The 24732-nt window shown below is 38.4% G+C and overlaps 1 protein-coding gene across 6 annotated transcripts in view; it reads right to left on the bottom strand.

The window, feature by feature from the left end:
* Cntnap4 (contactin associated protein family member 4) overlaps positions 1-24732 on the bottom strand; it is a 237479-nt gene that overhangs the window by 101322 nt on the left and 111425 nt on the right. For all 6 annotated transcript variants that reach the window (XM_026409135.2, XM_026409139.2, XM_026409141.2 and 3 more), the window contains exon 4: positions 4335-4482. In XM_026409135.2, coding sequence (XP_026264920.1) covers positions 4335-4482 — 148 coding nt within the window. The remainder of the gene's footprint in view (positions 1-4334; positions 4483-24732) is intronic.

Here is a 24732-nt window from a genome sequence, read left to right as displayed (position 1 = left end):
CATAAAATTTAGCTTCTACTTCACTCATTACTCAGGAAACAACTTGGAGTTTACTGACATAAAAGTAGAACATGCTCTTTGATATGGATTTTCCATTCACTTGATATCCTTTCATAACAAGTTATGGCTCTAAGTCGTTGGGGTAGAGGGCAGTAAAATTATGTGTGCTTCTCACAATAGACGTTTTCCCTGCAATAATCACAGGACCATCTTGTCCCCCTAACTTTAGCAAATACACATATTAGGCACAAGAGGTGCCTGGGTATAAAAATGTTTAGACTGCCCCCCAAAATAATATAAAGAACCTGCTTTAATTATGGTAGAAATGTATTTCCATTTTTCAAAACACAAGTAGTTCAAATATTGCACTTTATGCTTTTATTATTAAGAACGATACAAGGAGAACACTTTATGATTTACTAATAATGACGCCATTTATATGGTTTCCAATTCTATAACTTTAACCCAGGGGCCTGGAGTTCCAACCTTGCATATTTCACAGGTGCTGGAGCATGAAGAGTCAACCATGGAATTAATTATCTCTCCTGTTCCCTTCCAGAAACTATTTATTCTCCAGTGTCCTGTTCCAGTAAATGATACCACCTTCCAGACGCTTGTTCAAAAGCAATAACTCAGTGTCCCCCTCACACATGATGACCAAGCTCCCTTGAGTCAATATCCTCAGTGTATCTTGAATCTGTCTACCTCCCTCTGCACTGCTGGCCCTTCCAGTTTGGGGCTTCACCTTGTCTTATATAAACAAGAACAAAAGCCTCCTGAGGAACATAGTGCCTCCCTGTTTAAGCCTCCAACCTTACCCATCACTCAGGGCTAAAAGCCCATTCTCAAAAACAAAACAAAAAAGCTAGTGATCAGCACTAGCACTCCTCTTGCTTTCCTGTGCTTGCTTGGAGTGTACCACTTCTATTTGGACTATTTCCCCATGTGAATATATCCATCTTCATCTTAATTTCTAAACCATTGCTATAAATTTGCTTCTAGTGATTTCAATTTGTCAATCACTTTATCCTCCCTACCTTACACTTACGCTACAACATTTTGCATTCAGGGTGTATAATTTTTCTGACATTGCTCACGTCCATCTTTTTCAACACACAAATATATTACTTTAAAATTTCTCTCAAGTGTCAATAAATACTTAAACCACAAACATACGGATGATGCCTGGAGTTATCAACACCGTGACTTGGCAAAGTCATTGATCTGATTTGAGGTCCTATTTGGCAGGTTAATGTGAGCCTGGACAAAGTTCCTTGTTCCTGTATGTTCACCTTCTTCAATGTCAGGAGATGAGAAGCACCCTGTGTCCCACTCCTGAGTGAACGGCTCTGGCGAGCCCACTAGGAGTGCCATTAACTTAGCCTTCCCCTGGGAAGGCACAGGCAGAAGAGGCTGGTGGGTGGAGGAAGCCCCAGGCCTCCCTCAAGCTCAGGAGAGGTCTGCTTGGTGGGGCATGGATGGGAGTTGTATGGAGAGAGGCTGTGATCCAGGGAATAGACCCTGCCCAGCCCCAACACCACCTTCCCTCTTCGTAGGGATTGCAGGGAAAGGACCTGTGTATCCAGAGAAAATTCCATCTGCTCTTGGACCGTGCTACTCAAGAGGGTTGCAGATGAAACCACACAGCTGGTGCTTGATGAGACAGCACCTGAGACCTTTCTTCTAAGGCGAGAGAAAGCCAGGTTCCCCTATTCCTGTGACAGACAACCCCGAGTAAACCATATGGTTCCATCAGCAGAAAATTCTGCTGGTCTCCTCTTCATCCTGCATGAAATAGAGATATTTATGCACCCATTTCACTATGTGGTTGGAACTAAATCAGAAAAGGCCTATAAAGAGTCGTCTCTGGTACATATTAGCTGGTTAATATGATGGGTCTATAGTATCATGTTTTTAATAAAAATTACTATTTTTGCAAGGCTGATTCTATAAACAGGTGGGGAATGTGAGTATGATAACGGTGTAATTTAGGGATTAAATCAACTTGATCAAGGGCATTCCCACAACGTTCCTACACCCAACCCATTTGGGGGTTACAATTGGTTATGTATGAGAATACTTTTCCATTAAGTTTATCACTTTTCTTCTTCTAAAAATAATTTAAAATTATGCAACCATCAATTTGCATTGACTTTTGTCATACCATCTTATTAAATGTATTTAAATTTTAATTTAAAATCAGTATTGCAACTTCAACCAGGGGTCAGTGAGAGAGGGAAACTGACTAAATACACGGATGGTGGGCTTACCCTAAAGATAGCAAATGAAGTCACAGCAAAAGTGTGCTCTCCAGAGTGTCAATCCATGAAAGTGAGAGGGGTTTTGAGTTATTCTGAGTCACATGGCTGCAGAGAAGTGCAAGGAACTGGTACTTTACAGTCACTACCATACAGACACCATGAGTCATGCTTAAGTGTCAGTAAAACAGCATTATGGAATGTGTAGAGTGTGAAATTGAGCAAATTGCTTAATTTCTCTAAAACCCAGTTTACTCTCCAATAAATGGATGGTTTAAGGATTAAATTAGAAATATATAAAAATCCATCAATAACCATGACAACATACCATAACTGTTAGCTCTCATTCTGCTGTGATAAATATTTTGCAAGGTAGCTTCTCTGAATAAGTAGAGAATGTAACTATAAATAGGAAGCATTTTGAAATTTGCTTTACCAACTGTCCATCACACAACATGCAAGTCCTGCTAAACTCTATGATCCCAAGACATATAAGACTGCCCAGGTCCTAGGTTCAAGAATCTTAATCAGGGAAGGATCATTTTTTTAAAGGATGATTCTTCTTTTCAAGTGTGGTCATTGCAAAGTGAGGAGCTAACACATAATTCAGAAGCCAAGCTGGACTGTGGAAGCCAAGAAAGCCAGAGGTTCAGGCGGACAGATGGTGGGAAGCATGCTGCCCGCTGACTCATCTCTGCCATCCAACAGCTGGAGGGAGCGGGAGCTTGAGTCCTCCACTCAGGCAGAATTGGCTGCTCACCCAGCCCTGCCACTTCCCGTCTCCGTGGCTCGAGCAAGGCAACAGCTCTAAGCTTTGTTTTTCTCATTTGCAAAGTGGGGAAATGGAGGAGATATCTGGCTGTTTTGCAGAATCATCAACTACTTAGCACAATGTATGTAATAAGCACTCAGGAAAAAAGTATTCTATTTCTAGGTTTATGAAATTAATGCTATTAGCTATTATTCCATAGACCCCAGAAGGAACCAAAGTTTATTGATCATGTGCGGTGGGTACTGGGAAGAGGAATGAATATATGAGAACTGTGTGATTCCTGTAGGGTGGTCTCTCTGTCAGGCAGTTTCAACAAACTCATTTGACCTCATTATGACTGGTTTTCCTTTTATGTAAACAAAATTAAACAGAACTTAGTTGGGATTACATCAAAAAGTGATAGGATTATATTAGGGGAGGAAAAAGGCATTATAGCTAAAAAAAAAAAAGAAAGAAATGTTTGCTAGAGGAATAGTGATGTAATAAAACTGAACAGTCTTGAGTTCTTGGCTGGCTTCTTCTGTATCCTAGTTGTGAGACACTGGGCAAATTACTGAATTTCTCCAAACCTCAGACGGCTGATCTGATAATTGTAGATCATATTAACTAACTCATTGTTCTGTAATGAAAGAGCATCTAACAGGATGGTGTGGCTTGAGGTGAACTATCAATAACTCTTAGGGCCCTTCCTCACAAAAAGATATAATAAAATGCCTCATTAAAAGGAGACTAAGTGAAATCTGTGGTTTCTATCTTTTTTATGTGAAAATATTTCAAACACATTTTATATTCTGGCAGAGGTCTTTACTTTCTCTATTAATTTATGCTGAAGGAATAGCATATTTAAAAATGAATTAGATGGCATATTATTTTTAGGCTAGAGAGAATAGCATTCTTTGGTTTCCTAACAGTTGACTGGTTATGCTAAATGGACCACTGTCTCTTATTAAATTCAGGGTGCTTAAATGAAGCATCATCAATATAAGCCATAGGAAAAAAAATCTCTAATGTTTGAAAGTTGAAATCTAGTCAATAATATTATATTTGGAAAAAATACACTCACATATATCTACAAATATATATTTATGTCCGTCTATAAAATGCTTTTGTCCCTGAATTTACTATGGTAAAGTTGAACACTAAAGTCAATATTGACATGAAAAATATTTTCCACACACACAAAAAAATCATTCCTATCTTTATATCTCTTTACCTACCTAAGAAGTCAACTTCAGTTTGCAGCTTGGCTTTTAAAATATCTCCTTTGATACCTATTTCAGAGTGCTGGATAAAGAAATACTTACGGTATGCACACCCAAACACCTCAATCCGCATTCCAATTCTGCCCTTGGGGTTCCATTCCAGGGGGATGAAGCGCAGAAATCTAGCTTTGATGGAAGGCTGGAGTCTGTAGTATACCACACTGTCTGCATTTGCATTTCCTGAAAACCCCTAGAATAAAAGGGAAAGAAGAAAATCAATGTATCTACAAGATGTCCATTTCACTTTGTCACTTGTAACATCTAAGAGCAATTGCTTTTTTCACTATGAAATTACCACCTTCTTTAAGAAAACCACATTAATATTCTGCCATAATGTCTCTTCATCCACAGAATTTACCATGCCTCCAAACAAATGTTCTCTTTATTAAGAGTATCTTCAATTTCACCTTACTCAGCTGTAAGGTATCCCTCCAAAAAGTTTATGTGAGATAACAGGAATATTCAGAGATGACATGATCAGATTATGAGAGTTGTAACCTAATCAGTGGATTAATCCATTGTATGAACGTAATACTAGCTCATAACTATAGGCAGGTAGTGTGTGGCTGGTGGAAGAAAGTCACTAGGGGCATGTGGGTCTGCCTTTCTCTCTCTCTCTCTCTGTTTTCTGGAGGCATGACCTGAGCAGCCTTCCTCTGTCACAACCTTCTGCCAACGAGTTCTACCTCACCTCAGGGTCAGAGCAATGAAGTCGGGCAACCATGTACCTAACCTCTGAACCATGAGCCAAAATAAACTTTTCCTCCTCGAAGTTGTTATTCTCAGTTATTTTGGTCACAGTGACCAACAGCGGGCTAACTTACTTCTCCACCAGTTCACATCTACCATGCCTCCATAAGAATTTCTGTAAAGTTGCAGATTAAATGTAAAAGCTTGCTGCTTCCACGGCTGCTTAATGTGACAGCACAAAAGGCTTTAGGAAACATGTTCTCCGTATTGAAAGCCATCAAGTGACTCAGCAAAGTCGCTCACATCATTGATGAGTGGGTGAAGTTACTTTGTGTTTCACGTGTTGCACTTGCTCATCTCACTCATTAACAAAAACAAAGCAGAGTCCCAACATCCAAGTCGGAACCACACCCTGATAACAGGCAGCCAAACTTGATCAGCACCCAAAGTCATTAAAGGAAGCTGGAGAGAGTAAGAATCAGGAAGGACTTGATTAGACCTTCAGACTCAAGAACTCAAAAGCTCAGAACGATGGCAAGCCAGCACAGTCAAACAGCAGATGAGGAAACCCAAGTTCACAAAGATGAAGAATACATCATATGTTTGCAGGACTAGAGTAGAGCTGGTCCTGGGCAGCAGAGGCAACTGTGGAGTCTGCAGGAACCGGCCCTTGTGAGCCCACAGAAAAGATTTCCAGGGAGCTGTACAGAGTAACAGGTAGGAGTTTGTTAGACATGGCGAGCACTGGGATGCACAGCACAGAACGGAGTGACTATCTCCGAAAAGAATGGTGTAGTTCTCCCAGAGTCTGGGTTTTTAGAGTTGGGGTCCCTCTGTTCTTGCCTTATTCTCTCAAAACCCTCTTTGTGATTGATATGTGTAGGTCATGATGACCTGGTCACAAGAGATCCTTAAGGGATTATCATTGACTCTGGTTAGGGGAGATTTGTCACGCCAGTTCCCATTTTCCAGATGTTTGTCTGCTTTGGTAAGGTTTCTTAGGATTCCCAGGCCTGTCACTTATGGGCTCACTTTGATGTATAAGCTGATGTCCTCCCCGTAAGTTTTCTCTCTCTATTTTCCTGCCCCTACCCACCTGCTCATGGCTGACTACCCACTGAACAAAACCACCACAGGGAACAAGCAGGAGCGGTGTTGCTTCCACAGTATCGGGATGCACCACCTGCCACACAGGTCACCTGCACACCCCACCTACTGCAGCACGGAGCATCTAGGCCACTTTCCTCTCCTGCCCCACGGCACACCATGAGACTTCCCAGAGGGAGAAGATGCACAAAGCAGGAGTCGTTCTCCATCCTTCACATTTCATTTTTATTTCTCTCCTCTTCCTCCTTTCTCTCCTGCTTTCTTTTCAAGACTGTAACCACCACCATGTGTAGGAATAACAAGGACTCATGCTACGACATACAAAGACTCATGCCTAGACCACAAAGGGAAACCTCACATGGATGGCCAAAGGCAGAGCAAAGACATTAGGAGCAACAAGACCCTGGAGTCTGATCCTTTGTCTGCTTTTCCATCTCACAAATATTCCTTTACTAGCATTCATCAAAATATTTTCTACAACAATAAAAATAATTTGGGTGGAGCTGGGGTTGTGGTTCTATGGCAGAGCGCTTGCCTAACACAAAGGAGGCACTGGGTTCGATTCTCAGCACCACGTACAAATACATAAAATAAAAAGGTATTGTGTCTACCTACAACTAAAAAATAAAATAAAAATTAAAGAAAAGTTGGGGTTTCATAACCAATTTGATTCCCTTTAGCAATCAATTCTCTACCTCCTTTCTGCCCCTAGGGCCCCCAATTTTAAGGCTTATATACCTCAGGCACATCTATGATGACACCTCCAAAATATTAAAAATTGGGGCATCTCTCTCCATCTTGAGTATGACCACCCAGTTCCACAAAGTGTCACCTCACCAGAACCACCTCCACCTTTTCTTCTTGATCTTTTTTTAAAATTTTCTGTTCCCTACCACCACTCAGACCCCAGAGCTCTTCCTCTACAAGCAGCCAGCAGGATTTACAAAGGTAAATTCAAGGAGGCTACCGCACTGGCTTCCTTTACCTTTTGGACAAAACTCAAACTCCTTTCGGAACACAACACCCTCCGCTGTGCTTCAGCCCCCCTGGGCCCCCTGGAACAAGCCAAGCTCAGTCCTGCTAGGACCTGGGGACCAGCAGGAGGCTCTGCTCTGAAAGGATTTCCAGATCCTAAAACCAGCTCTTCCCATCGTCTGGAGTCTTAGCTGAAATATGACCACCTGGGACAGCCCCCCCCCCATCCCAGATCTCAGCAGAGCCCCTGGCACCCCCCGGCACATCTTCTTTCCACATTTTCTTCGTAGTTTTCACTGAGGCGAGGTCTTCTCTGGTTTGTCATTTGCTCGTTTCTCTTCTCCCCCCACGAGGCACACTTACTGAGGCAGGATCTTGATGTCCTTCCATCTGTGTTACTGAGCCTGCTTGTTTAAAGTGGTCCCTAGCATTAGGGAGACACTTACACTTGAGAAAAACTGGGCTTGAAACAAAGTTCTGAGGGTTTCTCCACCACAGGGACCCTCAGAGCAGGCCACGTGCTAAGGTGACATGGGCACTGCACTGCCCATGACAGGGACCGTCATCCAACCTGTCTCAAACATGCGTAGTCTCAGAGATAACAGCACCTCCCCCCATTTTATCAGTGTTTTTGATTTCCGTTGTTGCTTTACAGAGCATATTCCTAGACTAATGTTTCCCAGAACGTAATGAATAGGAGAATACTGTTTAATTCCAAAGATACTTGGTCTCTGATCATCAGCCCTTTCTTTCTAGAAAGTTATGTCTTGTTCGACTGGTCAGTAATTTTTACTGAGGGTTTAGTAAGAAAGATTTGTCAGGAGCCATCCATGGGCTGCGTGTGGGCCACCCCGCATGGAGCCTGGTGGATAGGGACATCTAGTGTCTGGGAACCTCAGGTGGACATTTCCTCTGGTGAACTGCCCTGACACATGGTGAATTTCTACCCAGCTTTGTCACGTCCCACTCAGCACCTGAGATGGGTGTGACCTGCCAAGATGTTGAAGCAAGACTCTGCCCTTGAAACCTTATCCCTGCCTTTGATGCACCTCCTTAAGTAAACCACTGGAGCCATCTTTCCTTTGTCTAGTTCCGGCTCTTGTGTGGAACGGACCTATCAGGGGCTCCACTTTTGCAAGTATATTTTTGATGCTTCGTCTTTTGTTCTTCACTAATTACTTTAGACTTTAAGTTCTCAGGTGGCTTACAACCTCCTCTGCAGGAAGAAGAACTCCCACCCCATGAGATGCTGGCTGTCACTCCTTATAAAGATGAACTATTTTACATTGTGCTACCCCACCGTCATTCTCACCTGACTTCCATAACACCATGGTCTTTATTTCTGTAGAAATAAAATAATGCTCCATGTTTGCCTAAAAAAATTCCATGTTCATTTTTTCTGTTTTTTTTTCTTTGCTTTGCTCTAGGGCACTGTTTCCCAAACTTGGACTGCACAATAAAACATCCAGTGCTCACATCCTAAGCACTGTTGTGCATGTGTGTGTGCATGCGTGTGCATGTGTGCACCCATGTCTCCACAAGCTCTCCACATCAAGGTCATGGCAGCCAGGTTGAGAACCTGGTCTGTAGACATCCGGGTCTAATCCATAGCAGCATGTTGTCTAATCAGACCTTGCAGTTGTCAGGTGCCTCTGGCTGCCTAAGACAATCCCTAATCATCATCCCTTGCCAAGTTACAGCTGGATGATTAATTAGCTAACACTCCAAAAGATCTCACTTTTTTTTTTCAAAGTTAATGTAAGTTCATGGGTTTAGATAGATGCCACTGAAATGATTTCAGCATCTTAAGGGATTAGGAGAGAAGGTGCAGAGTTACAGGGACAGGTCCATATGTGGAATGGGAGGTCCACAAAGGGCAACTGTGGCTTTCTTCGTAAGACCTGATTGATTTATGAGTTAATTAAATTTTGAAAACATGAAGAGCTATAAAATAGGTATTTGTAGATTTTTTTTGTTTGATTATCTTGTTTTTTGTCGACACTGGGGATTAACCACTGAGCCATGTCCCCAGCCCTTTTTATTTTTTTATTTTGAAACAGGTTCTTGCTAGGTTGCTGAGGCTGGTCTTAAACTTGCAATCCTCCTGCCTTAGCCTTTCAAGTTGCTGGAATTACAGACCTGTCCCTCAACTAAAATACATACTTTGTATAAGTAATGAAAATATCTTCATTGGCATGTTCTAAACTTTTAGCAAAAAACTCATACCAAAAATTGTTGTGAGGTTCAGGATATGAGACTTTAAGCACATTTCAGTCAAATCTGAGTTTTAAATGGACATGTATTAATTTTATAATATTTAGTGAAAAAAATAAGTACACAAACATAGGAAGCATGTACAATGGTACAGCAGGGAGAAGCATCATTTAGTATCACTCTGGCTACCTTCAATAACTTTTAAATGTCAAGGTCATTTGGGGAAAAAAACCAGTATTATTTATTAATTAAATTTATAGCATTTCCATTATTTTGCTCTACTTATTTAGAATTTTTTAATACTTAAGATAGTGAGGACTCTGGATTTCAATAGATATGGGGAAAATTTTCAGAACATGTGTGAATGAGGCATGGGATTGAACTACATTACTTTATAAATGGAAGTCTGAGGTACGCTATCAAGTTTCAAGTGCATCTCCTTTGCTTATGAGACTTTCTCCAATATGCTGTTTCATAAAGAAATACATAAATTGAAATGTTTCCCTTTCTTTAAATTCTTTTGCATGTGCCCATGCAGTGCTGAAGATTGAAGCCAGGGTCTCATGCCTACTATCTACTACCACAGAGCAATATCCCAGCCCTCTCTTTCTCTTTACAAGATTTTATCGCAGGGACATGTATATCTTCCTTCAAGGATTCTGAATTGTAGTGTAATCCAGAGACAATTAAGGTACTTTTTAGAAATTCAGATTTCTGGGTCCCTCACCTCACAGATCACAACTGCAGGTGGGGACCTGTCATCTCCATTCCTAATACTCACCAAGCTAATTTTGGTGTCTTGGTCTTTGACACTTTCTTTAAACATTTTTCCGGTTTGTCGATAAATTCTGCTCTTTTGTCCTCTCTATTTTACATCAAAACTTTTCAAAAAAGGAAAAGATTTTAGAAGAGTTCACTAGGGTTAACCTCCAAGGAGAAATAAGTAATGTCCATTTACAATGCTATAACAAAATACCATTGGCTGAGTAGTTTATACAACAGAAATTTGTTTCTCATAGTTCTGGATCTGAAGGCTGAGAAGTCCAAGCTCAAGACTCTGGCAGTTTTGGTGTCTGATGGAGATCTATTTTCTGGCTCAAAGAAAACTGCTTTCTTGTGGTGTCCACACATGATAGAAGGAGCAAGGGGGGGGGGGTCTTGTGGGTCTCTTTTATAAAAGCAGCCGGGAGAATCTTTAAAAGATCCCACTTCCTAAAACCTCTGCCTTGCAGGTTAGAATTCCAACATGTAAAGTTTGAGAGAAGGCATGCATGCAGACTATAGCAAGCAGCAAATGTATCCTAGAGTATCAATTTAAGTATCTTCAACATGAAAGTTTGTGGCTCAGCATCAGACTCAGCTGAAATGTATTGCAGAGCTGGAATATTAACAACAATTCTGTGAAGTGGTTATTTTTGTACCCACTTTACAACTGAGGAAAATGAAAATTATAGAGGTTATGTGCCTGAAGTCACTTGGCTAGAAAGTGGCAAGGCAAGAATTCAATTCCAGACTTTTCTGATTCCAAAGCCCATCATTTAACTAAGTCATCAATAGGCATCACTCCAACAGAAAATCAACCTACCCTGAGGAGGAAACGTGATACATTATCTGAGACTCCTCTCCTTTTTCTCATAATTAATATTTAAAATATTTTACACATTTGAGAAGAATGCAACTTAGATTATTGCTGAACAGTGACACAGTTTCTATTAGCTGACTTTTACAGACAAAAGTTATTCTATCAAGCTTTATTTACAGTTTCTCAAAATTACTAGAGTAGGGTAAAAATAAAATACAAAAAATGTTCAGTAATCAGTAAGTCTCTTGCACAGAAATAGTAACTTCCTAATAGATGCAGAATGTAAAAGAATCTATCATGATATCATGTGAAATATCTAATTAAGATGATCTGTTGTACATGATAAAAATTAAAAAAAAAAAAAACTTAGTTGTATTTTTCTTTGCCTTTAGACTTGATAATTGTGAAATTCAGTGAGGTGTCCCTAGACGGTTTAGAAATGCATTCTGTGTAAGATAATTTATGAAGCTAATGAATTAAAGTTTCTCACAGGATTCTAAGTATTTCCTAAGTGATTCTAAAGTTTATGAAGAGGTACAATTGCAATGACTTCTTTATCAGATGTTCGTTGAACAACTCATGTATTCTGATACATTTTTAATAAAATTTTGTATAAAAAATGTATTTTATACAATGTATAAATATATAACAAATAAACAATAAATGTATGTATAAAATGTATTTTTTATGCATTTTCCAAGACATATAAAGTGAGACGCACACACAGCAATTTTGAGGAGATTCAAAACATCTCTAGAATAAATCAGAGACATGGGATCAATTGTACACAGAGAAGACCATATAAATTGGTCCAACTCCAGCAAAAGTACGTAGCAGCTGCACTAGAAATTTAACAAACAGGCAAACATGAAAATATTCTTGTCATTACTGGTATCTCTTAGGATGACAAGCCTAGTGACCTATATGTGACCTACACATGAACCTGCTCCCAAGTACGACTCATTTTGACCCAGCTAACATACAGACATTAAATAAATCACAGCAACATGCTATCAAACTGAAACCACTTCTTCATTTTATGATGCCACTCATAAATCTTTACTAAGTGTGTCTCCCAAGAGGTTATCTAGCAGGGAAAAGTGCAAAGAAAAAGTAAGAACTACTGAAAAACAGGTAATTTGCAAACATAAACCTAGATAAGAATAACTTTAAGTATATGTTGAACAGGACGTTAAAATCACATCTAGAAAAGATGCCTCCATCTTAAATGTGAATGTAATTATTTTATCGAAATAGGGAAATTGCAATTGACAGTCAATCAATTAAAAATGTTTTGATCTTCACAAAAATCTAAATTTAAATCTACATCTTCAAAATAAAAGAGAATAGAATTCTGTTAATATAAAATCAATTTCTATCACCCTTCAGAAAATATTCCGTATCTTTAAAATATTTATTTGAAGAAGCATGATTTTTTTTTTCAGTGCTGGGGATGGGACCCAGGGTCTGGGGTATGCTAGGTAAGCCCTCTCCCACTGAGGTACCTCACTCTTCTTGGGCATCAAATGACTAACAGTAGTTCAGTGAGGAGTGCCATTCATTGTACTGGAATCTATGGAGACCCAGGTTGGAAAATAGGCTGTCTAGGTCCTTTTAAAATAGAAAGGTTGGAATTCTCAAGACAGAAAGATCAAATGGTGAGCAGAGGAAAAGCACATGAAAGGTACAAACTTGACTATAGTCCACAGCCATTGTTGAAATACAGCAATAAATTGTTATAAGGAAGGACACGTACAGGTCATAAACCTTACATTTATATCAGTGTGTTATAGGTACAAATGTGTGGATGTCTGAATTTTTATTGAGACAGAAAACAAGAGTTAACCACTCTTATGGTAGTGCTAGAGTGGAAAAATCTGGACAACCCCCCTGCTAGAGCAAAAAACAGGTAGTGAGCTCAACAGACAATAAAATACTAAATGTCCATGATCTGACAGATGCAAACCCAGAGAGGCCATCCCACCACGGAAGGCTTCTTATCTTTATAGAGATGACTCAAGGATTCCTGGAGAGGAGAAACACAAGCCTGAAACTTCACTAGAGTAGAGAGCAAGCCTTGGTTCTGATCCCTGAAGGAGGAGAATACCTTGTTGGTTTCTACATTTTAAGTCAGAATGCAGGGATCTATAATTTAGGATAGAGGGTAAGGCAGAGAGGCACACAGGAGCTCTCACAGAACAAAGGTGAGAGTCAATGTTCCTTGTTGCCTGCAGGAGTAATGAAAGTATACTCTGTAGCGGGGCATCCTTCTAGGCCTCAACTTGGCTGTTTAATCTCTCTTATACAATGTCCTACACAAAACAGAAAGTAATAAAACTCCAGAACAAAACTGTTCTCAAAGGGAAACTTATTGTCTTGAATATATAGAGATATGTGTATATGCATGCACATTCACACTTGCATATTTCACACACATACATATCACTCTATTTAATAATTTCAAGAAAATTGGACAAAGTGAAATTCCATGACTTTCCTTAGATCCCTCATGGTACTATAGAATGAATTATACCCTCTTCAAATTTGTTAAAGTCATAACCCCCAATGAGATGGGGATTGCAAATGGATCCTTTGAGAGATAACTAGGTTCAGATGAGATGGTGAAGGTGCCCCACCAAGAGAATTAGTGCCCTTCTAGAACAAAAAGAGATACCTGACCTCTTTTTTCTCTACAGACCATTAAGGGGACCAACAGGAAAGCACACACTTCAAGCCCAAAAGAATGCCCTCATGAGAAACCAAACCAGCCAGTACCTTGATCTTGCACTTCCCAAACTCCACAACCATGAAAGGGAAATGTTGTTTAAGCTACCCTCTCCTTGGTATACTGTTATAGTGATCCAGCCAACTAAAACACATGACAAACCACCACCCTGAATCTGGAGGGATGAGATCATACCGAGAACCTCAGCCAAGATCTGCCTCATCTGGAACAGAAGCCACTGGCTAATAGAGAATCGTATTTGGTAACTTTAGTGAATTGTTGGAGGCTGAGTGGAGACTAACAGGAGAGTGAGAAAGTCCTGACGACCGCAGCGCAGCCTTAGAGAAGCCCTTACATCTCTGTGGCCTTTGCCTCTAGGAACTCTTCCACAGTTTCTGTGAGGGTTAGAAAAAGAGATCTTCTTCTGGTCTGTCCAAGAGAAGGAACAAGTCATCATTATGAAATGTGCCCAGAGTGTCCTCCAATAACCAAAGCTTACTGTCCCAGGGAAAAGACTATTCCAGAGCCTGTCCCAGTTAGGAGAGGGTACCCCTCCCTCTCCAGGCTCCTAAACCCTTCTGCCTCATCTAAGGGAAAAGGAATTGAGAGCAGTCAGGACTCCAAAAAATAGACTGGAAACTCAGGAGCCAAGAAGGGGAAGGGGCAGGGCGAACATGCATGGACAATACTTAGGAAGGTGACAGTTGATGTGGAAACACCAACATGTAATAGGAATGGTACAGCTCCTCTCCCACCCCCACATTATACCACCACACCAATAAGCCCCCCAAGATAATATTAGCAGGTAACAGCAAAAAGGATGGAAAAACATACACTGTGCCTGAAGGGGATCCGAAAGTCAAGAGAAGAGACAAAAACCAGGGCACTAGATGAATTTGAGGCCATGTATCTGTCACCTATGTCCCCTGCAGCAAACATTAACTATACCCTAATTCCTAGTTAGATCAATATAAAACCTCACACTAATGACCTTACTAAAGACGACACATCCAGTTGCAAAAAAAAAAAAAAAAAAAATTACAAAGCATGCCAACAGACAAGAAGAAACAGTCTGAAAAGACAAAATAATCAACAAAACCAGACTCACATATACTACAGATGTTGGAATCATCACTGTGAGTTTAAAACAACTCATTCATATGTTAAGAGCTCTAATGGAAAAAAGGGGTCAACATGCAAGAACAGATGGGTAACGTAAACAGAAAGATGAAAACTCTAAGAATCAAAGGGGAATGTTAGAAATAAAAACACCATAGCTGAAATGAAGAATGCCTTTGATGGGCACATCAATAAACTCAGCACGGACAATGGAAACATCAGTGCAGTTGATGATAAGATGCAAACTTTCCAAAGTATAATACAAAAAGAAAACATAAATAAATAAAAGAGACTATCCCAGAATCAGGACAATTAGAAAAGTTGGAACACATACATAATTGGAATACCAGAGGAGAACAAGAAAATTAAGCAGAAGAAATATTTGAAGTTATAATGGTCAATAACTCTCTGAAATTAATGACAGATGCCAAGCAGGAAGATCCAGGAAGCTCAGATAATATCAATCAAGTTAAAAACCAAAATACAACTACACTGAGTCATGTCATATTCAAATGATAGAGAACCAAAAAACAAAGAGAACATCTTCAAAGAAGCCCAAGGTGGGGGAGGGGGAATTGAAAAATAGAGAATGTGTTCCAATTTGTTTTGTGTTGTCAGGACAACCTTGATAACCAAATCTGACAAGAAACTTTCAAGAAGAAAAATAAAAGCCACTCTCACTCATGAACATAATATCCAACAATCCTTTAAAAAAAATCATTGCAAAGTGATTTTAGAACACATAAATATAGAAAAAAAGTTGATGAATTATGCCTTCCTCAGTTTATTCTAAGAAAGAAAAATCATTTGATGTGATTAATTAAAGAAAACATTGTTTTCTCCACACAGGCAGAAAGTGTTTAATAAAATCCAATATCCACACATGATTTCTCAGGCAGGCAGAGAATTTCCAACTCTTTAAAGAGTATCTACTGAAGCCTTACAGCAAGCCTGACACATTGTAGAAAATGCTGAGAGCCACTTTGAGTTCAGAAATGAGACAAGTACATTCTGTATGGACTCTTTCATTCAACATGCAGTGAAGAATATACTATTTTGTACAATATAGGCAAGAAAAATAGTTAGCAGGTAATACAGATGGAACAGGAAGAAATAACACTACCATTATCTATAGTTTGTACAATAGTGTCTATAGAAAATTTTGAATACCAACTACCATGTACTTAAGTCTGCTGAATGAAAGTCTATTCACAGAGTGATTTTTTTAAATAGGATCATTTACATCAGCATCAAACTACATAATTTAGCCATAGAAGAAAGCTAATGAAATATGTTTAGGAACTCTGCCTAGAAAATTATAAAATATCATTGAGAATAATTTAAAAAGTAGAAGATTCAATCATCTCCAAACTAGTATTTAGATTTGATCAAATCAAAAGCAAAGGGTGTTATTTATATTTAGATATACAAATTTATAAACTGATATAAATTCTTATGTGGAAACATAAAGGGACAGTAACCACCAAGATATTCATAAATAAAAACAAATTCCTAGCCTAGCATGATGGTACATACCTGTAGTCCCTGTGACTCAGGAGGCTGAGGCAGGAAGATGGCAAATTTGAGGCCAGCCTCAACGACCTAGCAATACTCTCAGCAATTTAACAAGATCCCACCTCAAAATAAAATATAAAGCCAGGCACAGTGGCACACACCTGCAATCCCAGCTGAAGCAGCAGAATCACAAGTTCAAGGCCAACCTCAGCAATTTAGGGAGGCACTAAGCAACTTGGTAAGACCCTGTCTCATTTAAAAAAAAAAAAAAAAGAAAAAAGAAAAAAGAAAAAAAAACATTTTTTAAAGGGCTAGGGATGTAGCTTAGTAGTTAAGTGCCCCTGGGTACAATCCCCAGTACCAAAACAAATAAACAAAAGACAGAATAATATATAAAAGGGACTAGGTTTGTAGTTCAGTGGTAAAACATTCTTGGTTTCAATCCCCACTACCAAAAACAAATAAACAAACAACAACAAAAATTGTGGGAGTTTTTAAAAACTGTTATCAAGTCTTATAATTATTATAAGAAATTTTTTTAAATGCCATAATGACAAAAGATTACTGAAATAAATCATTAGAACTGAAAAGAGATTCAACATATATGGACAGTGGATTTTCTTTTTACAATGTTTGCAACATAGAACAGTGTTGGGATGCAACTATTTTAAATACATGGTGATGGGTCAGTTGGATATACACTCTGTAAAAAGAGAATGTTTTAAAGGTTGATTACTACCTTAAATCACATCAGAAATGAATTCCAGAAAGATTCTAGTCATAAACTTGAAAGGCAAAACAAGAAATAGTTACTAGCTGACACTGTAACTGAATATATTCACTACTTTGAGGATCACAAAGATTTCTTAAATATGGCACAAAAGCAGTAACCATAACAGGAAATTGATAAATTAGAACATACTAGGAATTTCAGTTCATCTAAAGATGTTGTAATAGAAAGAGGAGCCACATAGTGGGAGAGCTATTTTTCAGTATCCAGAATATAGGGAGAATTACGAAAGAAGAAGAAAAAGACAAAAAGAAATATCTACATAAGGACAAATCTATACCTTATTAGTCATGGGGCATTGCAAATTAAAATCAGTGTGAGGGTTCTGCACAGATCAAGATGGCTAAAACTAAGAGAAATAATAAAAAGCTAAAACAAAGGAAAGCAATGCCTAGTGTTACCAAGACTATAAAGTTGAAGCTGTGGGTATAGCTCAGTGGTTAAATACAACCCTAAGCATCTGTGAGGCCCTGTCTTCAAGCCTCAGCACCAAAAATAAATCAGCTTATTTTCCAAAAAAAACATGGAGCAAATAGAATTTTGATGAAATGCTGTTGAGAGTGTGTAAATGAGTATAATCTCCATAAAAATTATTTCACATTTTCTACTGGAGTTAAACATACATATACATATTTAATGAGCTGGCAATTCCTCTGTAAAGAACGTGCCCAACAGAAGAGCAAGCAGTTTTCCAGGTACCAAAAGACATGCCCATGAACTTTCTTAAAGTAATATCCATGAGAGTCCCAAAGTACAATTTGCCTGTCCAGTTGCAGAGTGGATAAGTAATTGGGATATATTCTACAATAAGATATTCTGATACAATATAAACAAAGCAATGAACCTGTCCACACCAACAGGAGTGCATTTCACAAGTATAATGTTATCCCAAGAAGCCAGGTGTACAAAGGTTGATGTTGTTGGAATCTTTTGTGTCTCTTTCAAAACAGGCAAGTAGAAAGTCCTGGTAGTGACTATTTGAGGAGAGTGGGAGGGAGTATGTGCAGAGAGGGCAGGAAACCAAGTGGTTGAGACGCTGCCTGCGTACTCTTGGCCTGTGATCTTTACATATCCATTCTTTGATAATTCAATGAACTGCGTACAGAAATACGTTCATCTTTTTCTTGATGTGTGTTATACTTCACTATAAAAAAACTGAATGAAAATAATCATGCTGGCTATGAAAAAGAAATATATCCTTAACATGCAATTCAGTGAAGACAATCAAGATTTAAATTTTTGCATGTACTTAACTGAAAGCAAAAAAAAAAAAAAGAAGACGTTGAAGAATACCTCATTAAAATTATATTTTTCACTTTTGTGCTTTTCTATAGATCATTAAGAACACCATGAGAAATACCTTTCAACTTCGATTTTAGATATCATATAATTTATCATGCATTATACCATAAAGAGCTCCATTAACATCTTTCATTTTTCCATTAAATATTGCAAGGAATAATGACATTCTTATGACCATTATCATTAAAATAACTATTGTTCAGTGCTGAAAGAATACTACTGAGTTCCCCATTAGGAACATCATGAAACTTAAAGTAAATGATTCCTCACTCACCTCTCCATTCTATTAATGTTTTTATAAGTCATTCTAATATATTGATTAGCTTTCAGAGGGCTTCAAAATGTCATTTACTTATTAAATGGATCACTAATCGTTTTCCCAAGTGGAAATTTAAATATGTGTCTTAGAAAGAGATTTAAAAATCGACCAATCTTTCCAAGCAGATTAAAATAAAATACCTACTTCATTATACTGAAGTTGAAAAATTGGAATGGTCAAAAATTTGTATCGAGTTAACCAGTCCATGGGCTTAAGTTCACGGCTCTCATTTCAGCCTCTGAAGTCATATGTGAGTTAATATTTATTAATTATAGTATTAATGTATATCACACATATATTAACATGTGGTTTATATTGTGATATAAATTTAACACTACACACATCTTTTAGCTGATGACTGCTATGTCATCACATAAATCCTGACTCACATTTTCATAGAAGCTACACGTAGGTAGATGCTGCATAAACTCTGACGTGTGCCTAATTCCAATGTTGAGATTTAACAGATACAAAGATTCATGGTCTCCATGGTATTCTTTTTTAAGGTTTCTGGCAGCTTTAAATTTTGCTGAATATCTTTAGACTCCACAGACAAAAACATTATGCTGTGTTATTTGGGGATGTTTGAACATAGTATTCTGTAAAATTTGGTCATACAATTAAAGTTTTGTCTCAGAGAAAGTCAAGACAGACTATTTTATTTAGTAATAAAATAATTGAGGAGCAAAAAAAAATGTGCAGGCTTTCTTAGCATATTCTCCACCCACCGTAAGAGACTAACTCATTTGTCCTCTGGGAGCAGAGGGTGAATAAATTCATATGGTAGACATTGAGTTGGAGAGACTGGCACAAAATTTTGTTTCAATCAATAATAACACCTGCCTGCTTGCATTGCATTTTGAAATACTGCCAGATGTAAAAACAAACCCTTGAATGTCTCACATACCCATGGGTAACTTGATATAGATAAATGGAACAAAGAACACAGAAATCCTAAATGTTTTAATGCAATGTGCTCCATTTTTAATGCTAAGATGTCTGAGGCTGGGGAAATGCTCAACCCAGATGACACAGACTCATTTATTTCATGTTCAAACAAACTCTTTTATCTTCGCAGACAACTTTTTTCAAATGCCAACTCATTACTCCACCAACAAGTGAAATAATACTGCCTTCATGCCCTCCCTATGAACAGAAATGAAGGTACACTATCCAGACCTCTGGTCCCAAGATGCAAGTGTGACCCAAGAAAACTAGACAATCCTGACTCTTATTAGGTGGGATCTATCACTGAATTGCTGGGGAAACTTGAATTAGAGAGATTCCGATTTCCTCCTCCATACCCGGTGGCTCAAAATACTTCCCAAGTTTGAAATACAAATCAAGTCAAAGACATCAACATCTTCCTATCTCATAATGAGCCTTGATAAAGTGAAGCTGTGGCTGGTGTGTCACACCAAGAGTCTTCATGGTGTGACATGCTTGCAGATGCCTTATTAGCCTGATTCTGAATCTCATTATTGGGGCTTAAAACCCAAGCCACCCAGCTAGGGAGTCAAAGAGAAATACCAGCTCCTCCAAAAGTACTTTGATCAAAGTGACAATTCTATTTGTGAAATAAAGCCAACTTGTTATGGAATAAAGCTTCTTATTCAAATGTAGTTGACAACTTTTATTTTTTTTTTCTTTTTCTGCTCTCACAGTGCTGGGGATTGAATCCAGAGCCTAGTGCCTGCTAGGCAAAAAGCACTCCACCACTGAGTTACACAACCATCCTTCGACTATATATATACATTTTTATATATAAGTTTACACACACACACACACACACACACACACACACACACACATATTATACTGGAGATGGAACTCTGGACACTTTACCACTGAGCCACATCCCCAGCCCTTTTAATTTTTTATTTTGAGACTGAGTCTCATCAAGCTGCTTAGGCCCTCACTAAGTGGCCTAAGTGGCTCAGGCTGGCCTTAAACTCGTGATCTACCTGCCTCAGCCTTCAGATTTGCTGGATGACAGGCATCACCACCACCCCTGGTTCCTTTGACAGTATCAAGACAAAGCATATCAGGAAAATACTTCCTAGAAAAGTTAAACAAAAAATACTTTTAATTTCTTTAACACAGAGTTTTATTTCCTGTTTAACTGGTTTGTCTTTGCATTATAAATTTTGGAAATTATACTTCAGTCAGAGTAATTATAGCACCACGCATCAAGAAGAAGTTCCTAAATGTCCATATTGTTTCCATTTCAATGCAACTAAAATGGGTTGATCAACATTTGAAGAATATTTCAAAGGTGTATAATCAATTCAAATATAGATAACTTACAGATATTTATATCTTCTGAAGTCAGTTTGTGAAGGATATTGCAAATGGATATTGTGTTAGTGTCTTAAAGTCTGCTTATTTGAATTTTAAGAAACCATATTAGATAATACACAGAAAAGCCATAAGTATTTCCATAAGGAATCAGCTAAGATGCCTGGCTGCTCTCTACAGACAAAGGAATTAAAATGAACCAATCTGAGGACAAACTCTATCAGCATCTCAAAGGGACAGTTTGGGGCTGATTGTTTTACCCTTAAATGATATTTATCTCAATGCCACATGCAGTGTAGAGTCTATTGCACCACACATTCAAATTTTCTTTTGAATTCTTCCAGAACAGTCACAAATTTTTAGGCCACAGTTGTAACAATAATGAATAAAAGAATTGCAGACACAAAGACCTATCTGGCTTTGCTCCCTCAGGTCTGGAAAGCACGACTCTGTAAGAACCGGAATACAAATCCTCCTCGAACATGGGCACCTTAGCAATTCCTCAGGGGCTCTCCTCTTGATTGAGTGGCAGAGGGCGAATCAGATGATGTGGTACTGAATGCACATTCAGAGAACGACATCTGAAACCAACATTTCTTACTATGAAACTCTATTTCTCATTATAGGGAGGTCTTGGGGAAGTTACAGTCTTTATTGTATATTAAGTACAGTTTTCCGGCTTACCATGGGAAATTCAAAAAACCAACAAGTAGTTGATAATTAGTGAATTATCAATTGATTTCTTTCGATTCTGTTTTAAGGAAGCCTCCTACCTTTCAAAGATTTGTATTGAAATATTTAAGAAGGAAAGGGTAGAATTTTTGCAAGTTGATTCAAAATGATACAGGGGGTGAGCCATACATGAGAGAAGTCCTGAGACAGGATTGGCCGGCCATGGTTGGATCGTGGGTGACACAAGGGGGGTTCATTTTTCTATTTTGCAATTTGTGTACATGGAGTGAGTGTGGGCAGGGGTAGTTACAAAGGTTAATTGAATGGGCACAGGTAAGGAGTTTAGCATATTTACAACCTCATGTTTTCCTTTAAAGTATTTCTTTACTTACTATAGGCATACATTTGAAACATTCCTAGCTGACAGGCAAGAAGCTTATTTATTTTGATATATCTAGTTAACTTAATAGTTCTCAAGGTACCATATTTTTAAAAACAAAAACTGTTTACTTAGTAATCAAGATGGATTCACATGAGAAAATTATCAGTTTCCATAGGTTACATCCGTAAGCTATGTTTAAAAAAAAATTAATCTAAGGAACATGGCGGCGGGCGCGGAGAGATCAAGTCTCTGACCTCTTCAGCTGCGCGGGCATAGGGAGTCGTAAACTGTCTAAATGCTGTTTGCTCAGGATCACTAGGCAATGCTGAGCTGACATGGATCTGGGGCGAACAGTCTGGGCCTCTCGGAACACACATCGAGCCCAAATCGGGTGCATTCAAGCTCTGGTTCACCTGTTTCTCGTGACTTAGCACTAAGGATCCCGCTGAAATAACTGGTCGGCCCTTCTGAACTTACAGAGGTAAAAGCCAACCAAGCCTTCATAGGCAGTGGCCACAGGATTGAAACGGGGCTTGGGAGAGACAGTCAGGACCCACCCGTTGCATTGGTCACCCGGCAAAGGGAACGAACGGACACCATTTGCATGGGATACCACCATGGCAGAGAACTGACACCACTAGAACGCGGCGGAGGAGATAACTTCATTGAAACCAGTGGCGACAGCATCAAATAAATTTATAAGAGTAAACACTAACTCAGCAGTCAAACAGAACAAGAAGTAACATGAGCAGCATAAAAAAGCAAGGAAGAAAAGGAGTACAAACAATGCAGGACAGCCTAAATATTCAGGAGGACCTAGAGTCATCAGAAAAATGGTCATATAAAGAACTCAAGGAACACCTTAGACAGATGGAATAGAACCTTAAAGAGGATAGGAGACAGCAAATCCAAACAGTGAAAGAACACATTGAAAATGAATTACATAAACAGATAAAAGAAGAAGTAAAGCATCTTTATCAGGAGATAGAGATTATAAAAAAAATCAAACAATAATTCTAGAAATGAAGGAAACGATAAAACAAATTAAAAACTCAATTGAGAGTATCACTAACAGAGTGGAGCAAGTAGAAGCCAGAATGTCAGATAATGAAGACAAAATATATCATCTTGAAAAGAGTCTAGCCAATTCAGAAAGGCTGGTAAAAAATCACGAGAAAAACATCCAAGAGATATGGGATAACATAAAAAAACCAAACTTACTAGTCATCGGGATAGAGGAAGGTACAGAGATTCAAACCAAGGGAATGAGTAACCTGCTGAATGAAATAATTACAAAAAACTTTCCAGAAATAAAAAAGGAAACGGATATACAAATTGTAGATGCATACAGGACACCGAGCACACAAAATCACAATAGACCAATGCCAAGACACATTGTTATAAAGATAGCCAATACACAGAACAAAGAGAAAAAGATTAAAAGCTACAAGAGAAAGAAGGCAGGTTACATTCAGGGGTATACCAATAAGGTTAACAACGGATTTTTCATCACAGACGCTGAAAGCGAGAAGATCCTAGAACAATGTATTTCAAACACTGAAAGACAATGGATGCCAACCAAGAATTCTGTATACAGCAAAATTAAACTTCAGGTATGACAACAAGATAAAAATCTTTCATGGTAAACAAAAGCTAAAAGAATTTGCAGCCAGAAAAACAGCATTGCAAAGCGTCTTGAGCAAAACACTACACGAGGAAGAAATGAAAAACAACCAAAACCATCAGTGGGAAGTGCCTCGGTAATGACAGAGGGCAGGGGGAAAGCAAATCACGGAGAAACAAACTAAATTTTTTTTAAAAAGATAAATAATCAAACATGGCTGGCAGTACAAACCATATATCAATAGTAACTCTAAACACTAATGGCTTAAACTCTCCAATAAAGTGATATAGGCTGGTAACATGGATTAAAAAAACAAATCCAACAATATGTTGCCTCCAGGAGACACATCTGATTGGAAAAGACATACACAGGCTGAAGGTGAAAGGTTGGGAAAAAATATACCACGAACACGGTCCACATAAGCAAGCAGGGGTGGCCATCCTCATATCGAATAAAATCAACTTCAAGACTTAGTTAATCAAAAGTGATAAGGAAGGACATTATATACTGTTAAAAGGAACCATTCACCAACAAGACATAACAATTATCAATATTTATGCACCAAAAAATGGTGCTGCGACATTCATAAAACAAACTCTCCTCAAGTTCAAGAGTCAAATAGACCACAACACAATAATTATGGGTGACTTCAACACACCTCTCTCACCATTGGACAGATCCTCCAAACAAAAGTTGAATAAAGAAACTATGGAACTCAATATCACAATCAATAATCTAGACTTAACTGACATATATAGAATATATCAACCATCATCAAGTGGATATACTTTTTTCTCAGCAGCACATGGATCCTTCTCAAAAATAGACCATATATTATGTCATAGGGCAACCCTCAGTAAATATAAAGGGGTGGAGATAATACCATGCATTTTATCTGATCATAATGGAATGAAACTGGAAATCAATGATAAAAGAAGGAAGGAAAAATCCTATATCACATGGAAAATGAACAATATGTTACTGAATGATCAATGGGTTACAGAAGACATAAAGGAGGAAATCAAAAAATTCTTAGAGATAAATGAAAATTCAGACACAACATATTGGAATCTATGGGACACAATGAAAGCAGTTTTAAGAGGGAAATTCATCGCCTGGAGGTCAT

This window comes from Urocitellus parryii, chromosome 15 (genome assembly GCF_045843805.1).
Source record: "Urocitellus parryii isolate mUroPar1 chromosome 15, mUroPar1.hap1, whole genome shotgun sequence".
Classification (NCBI taxonomy): Eukaryota; Metazoa; Chordata; class Mammalia; order Rodentia; family Sciuridae; genus Urocitellus; species Urocitellus parryii.
Note: the sequence above shows the minus strand (reverse complement) of the source record. Positions and strands in the feature narration are given on the sequence as shown.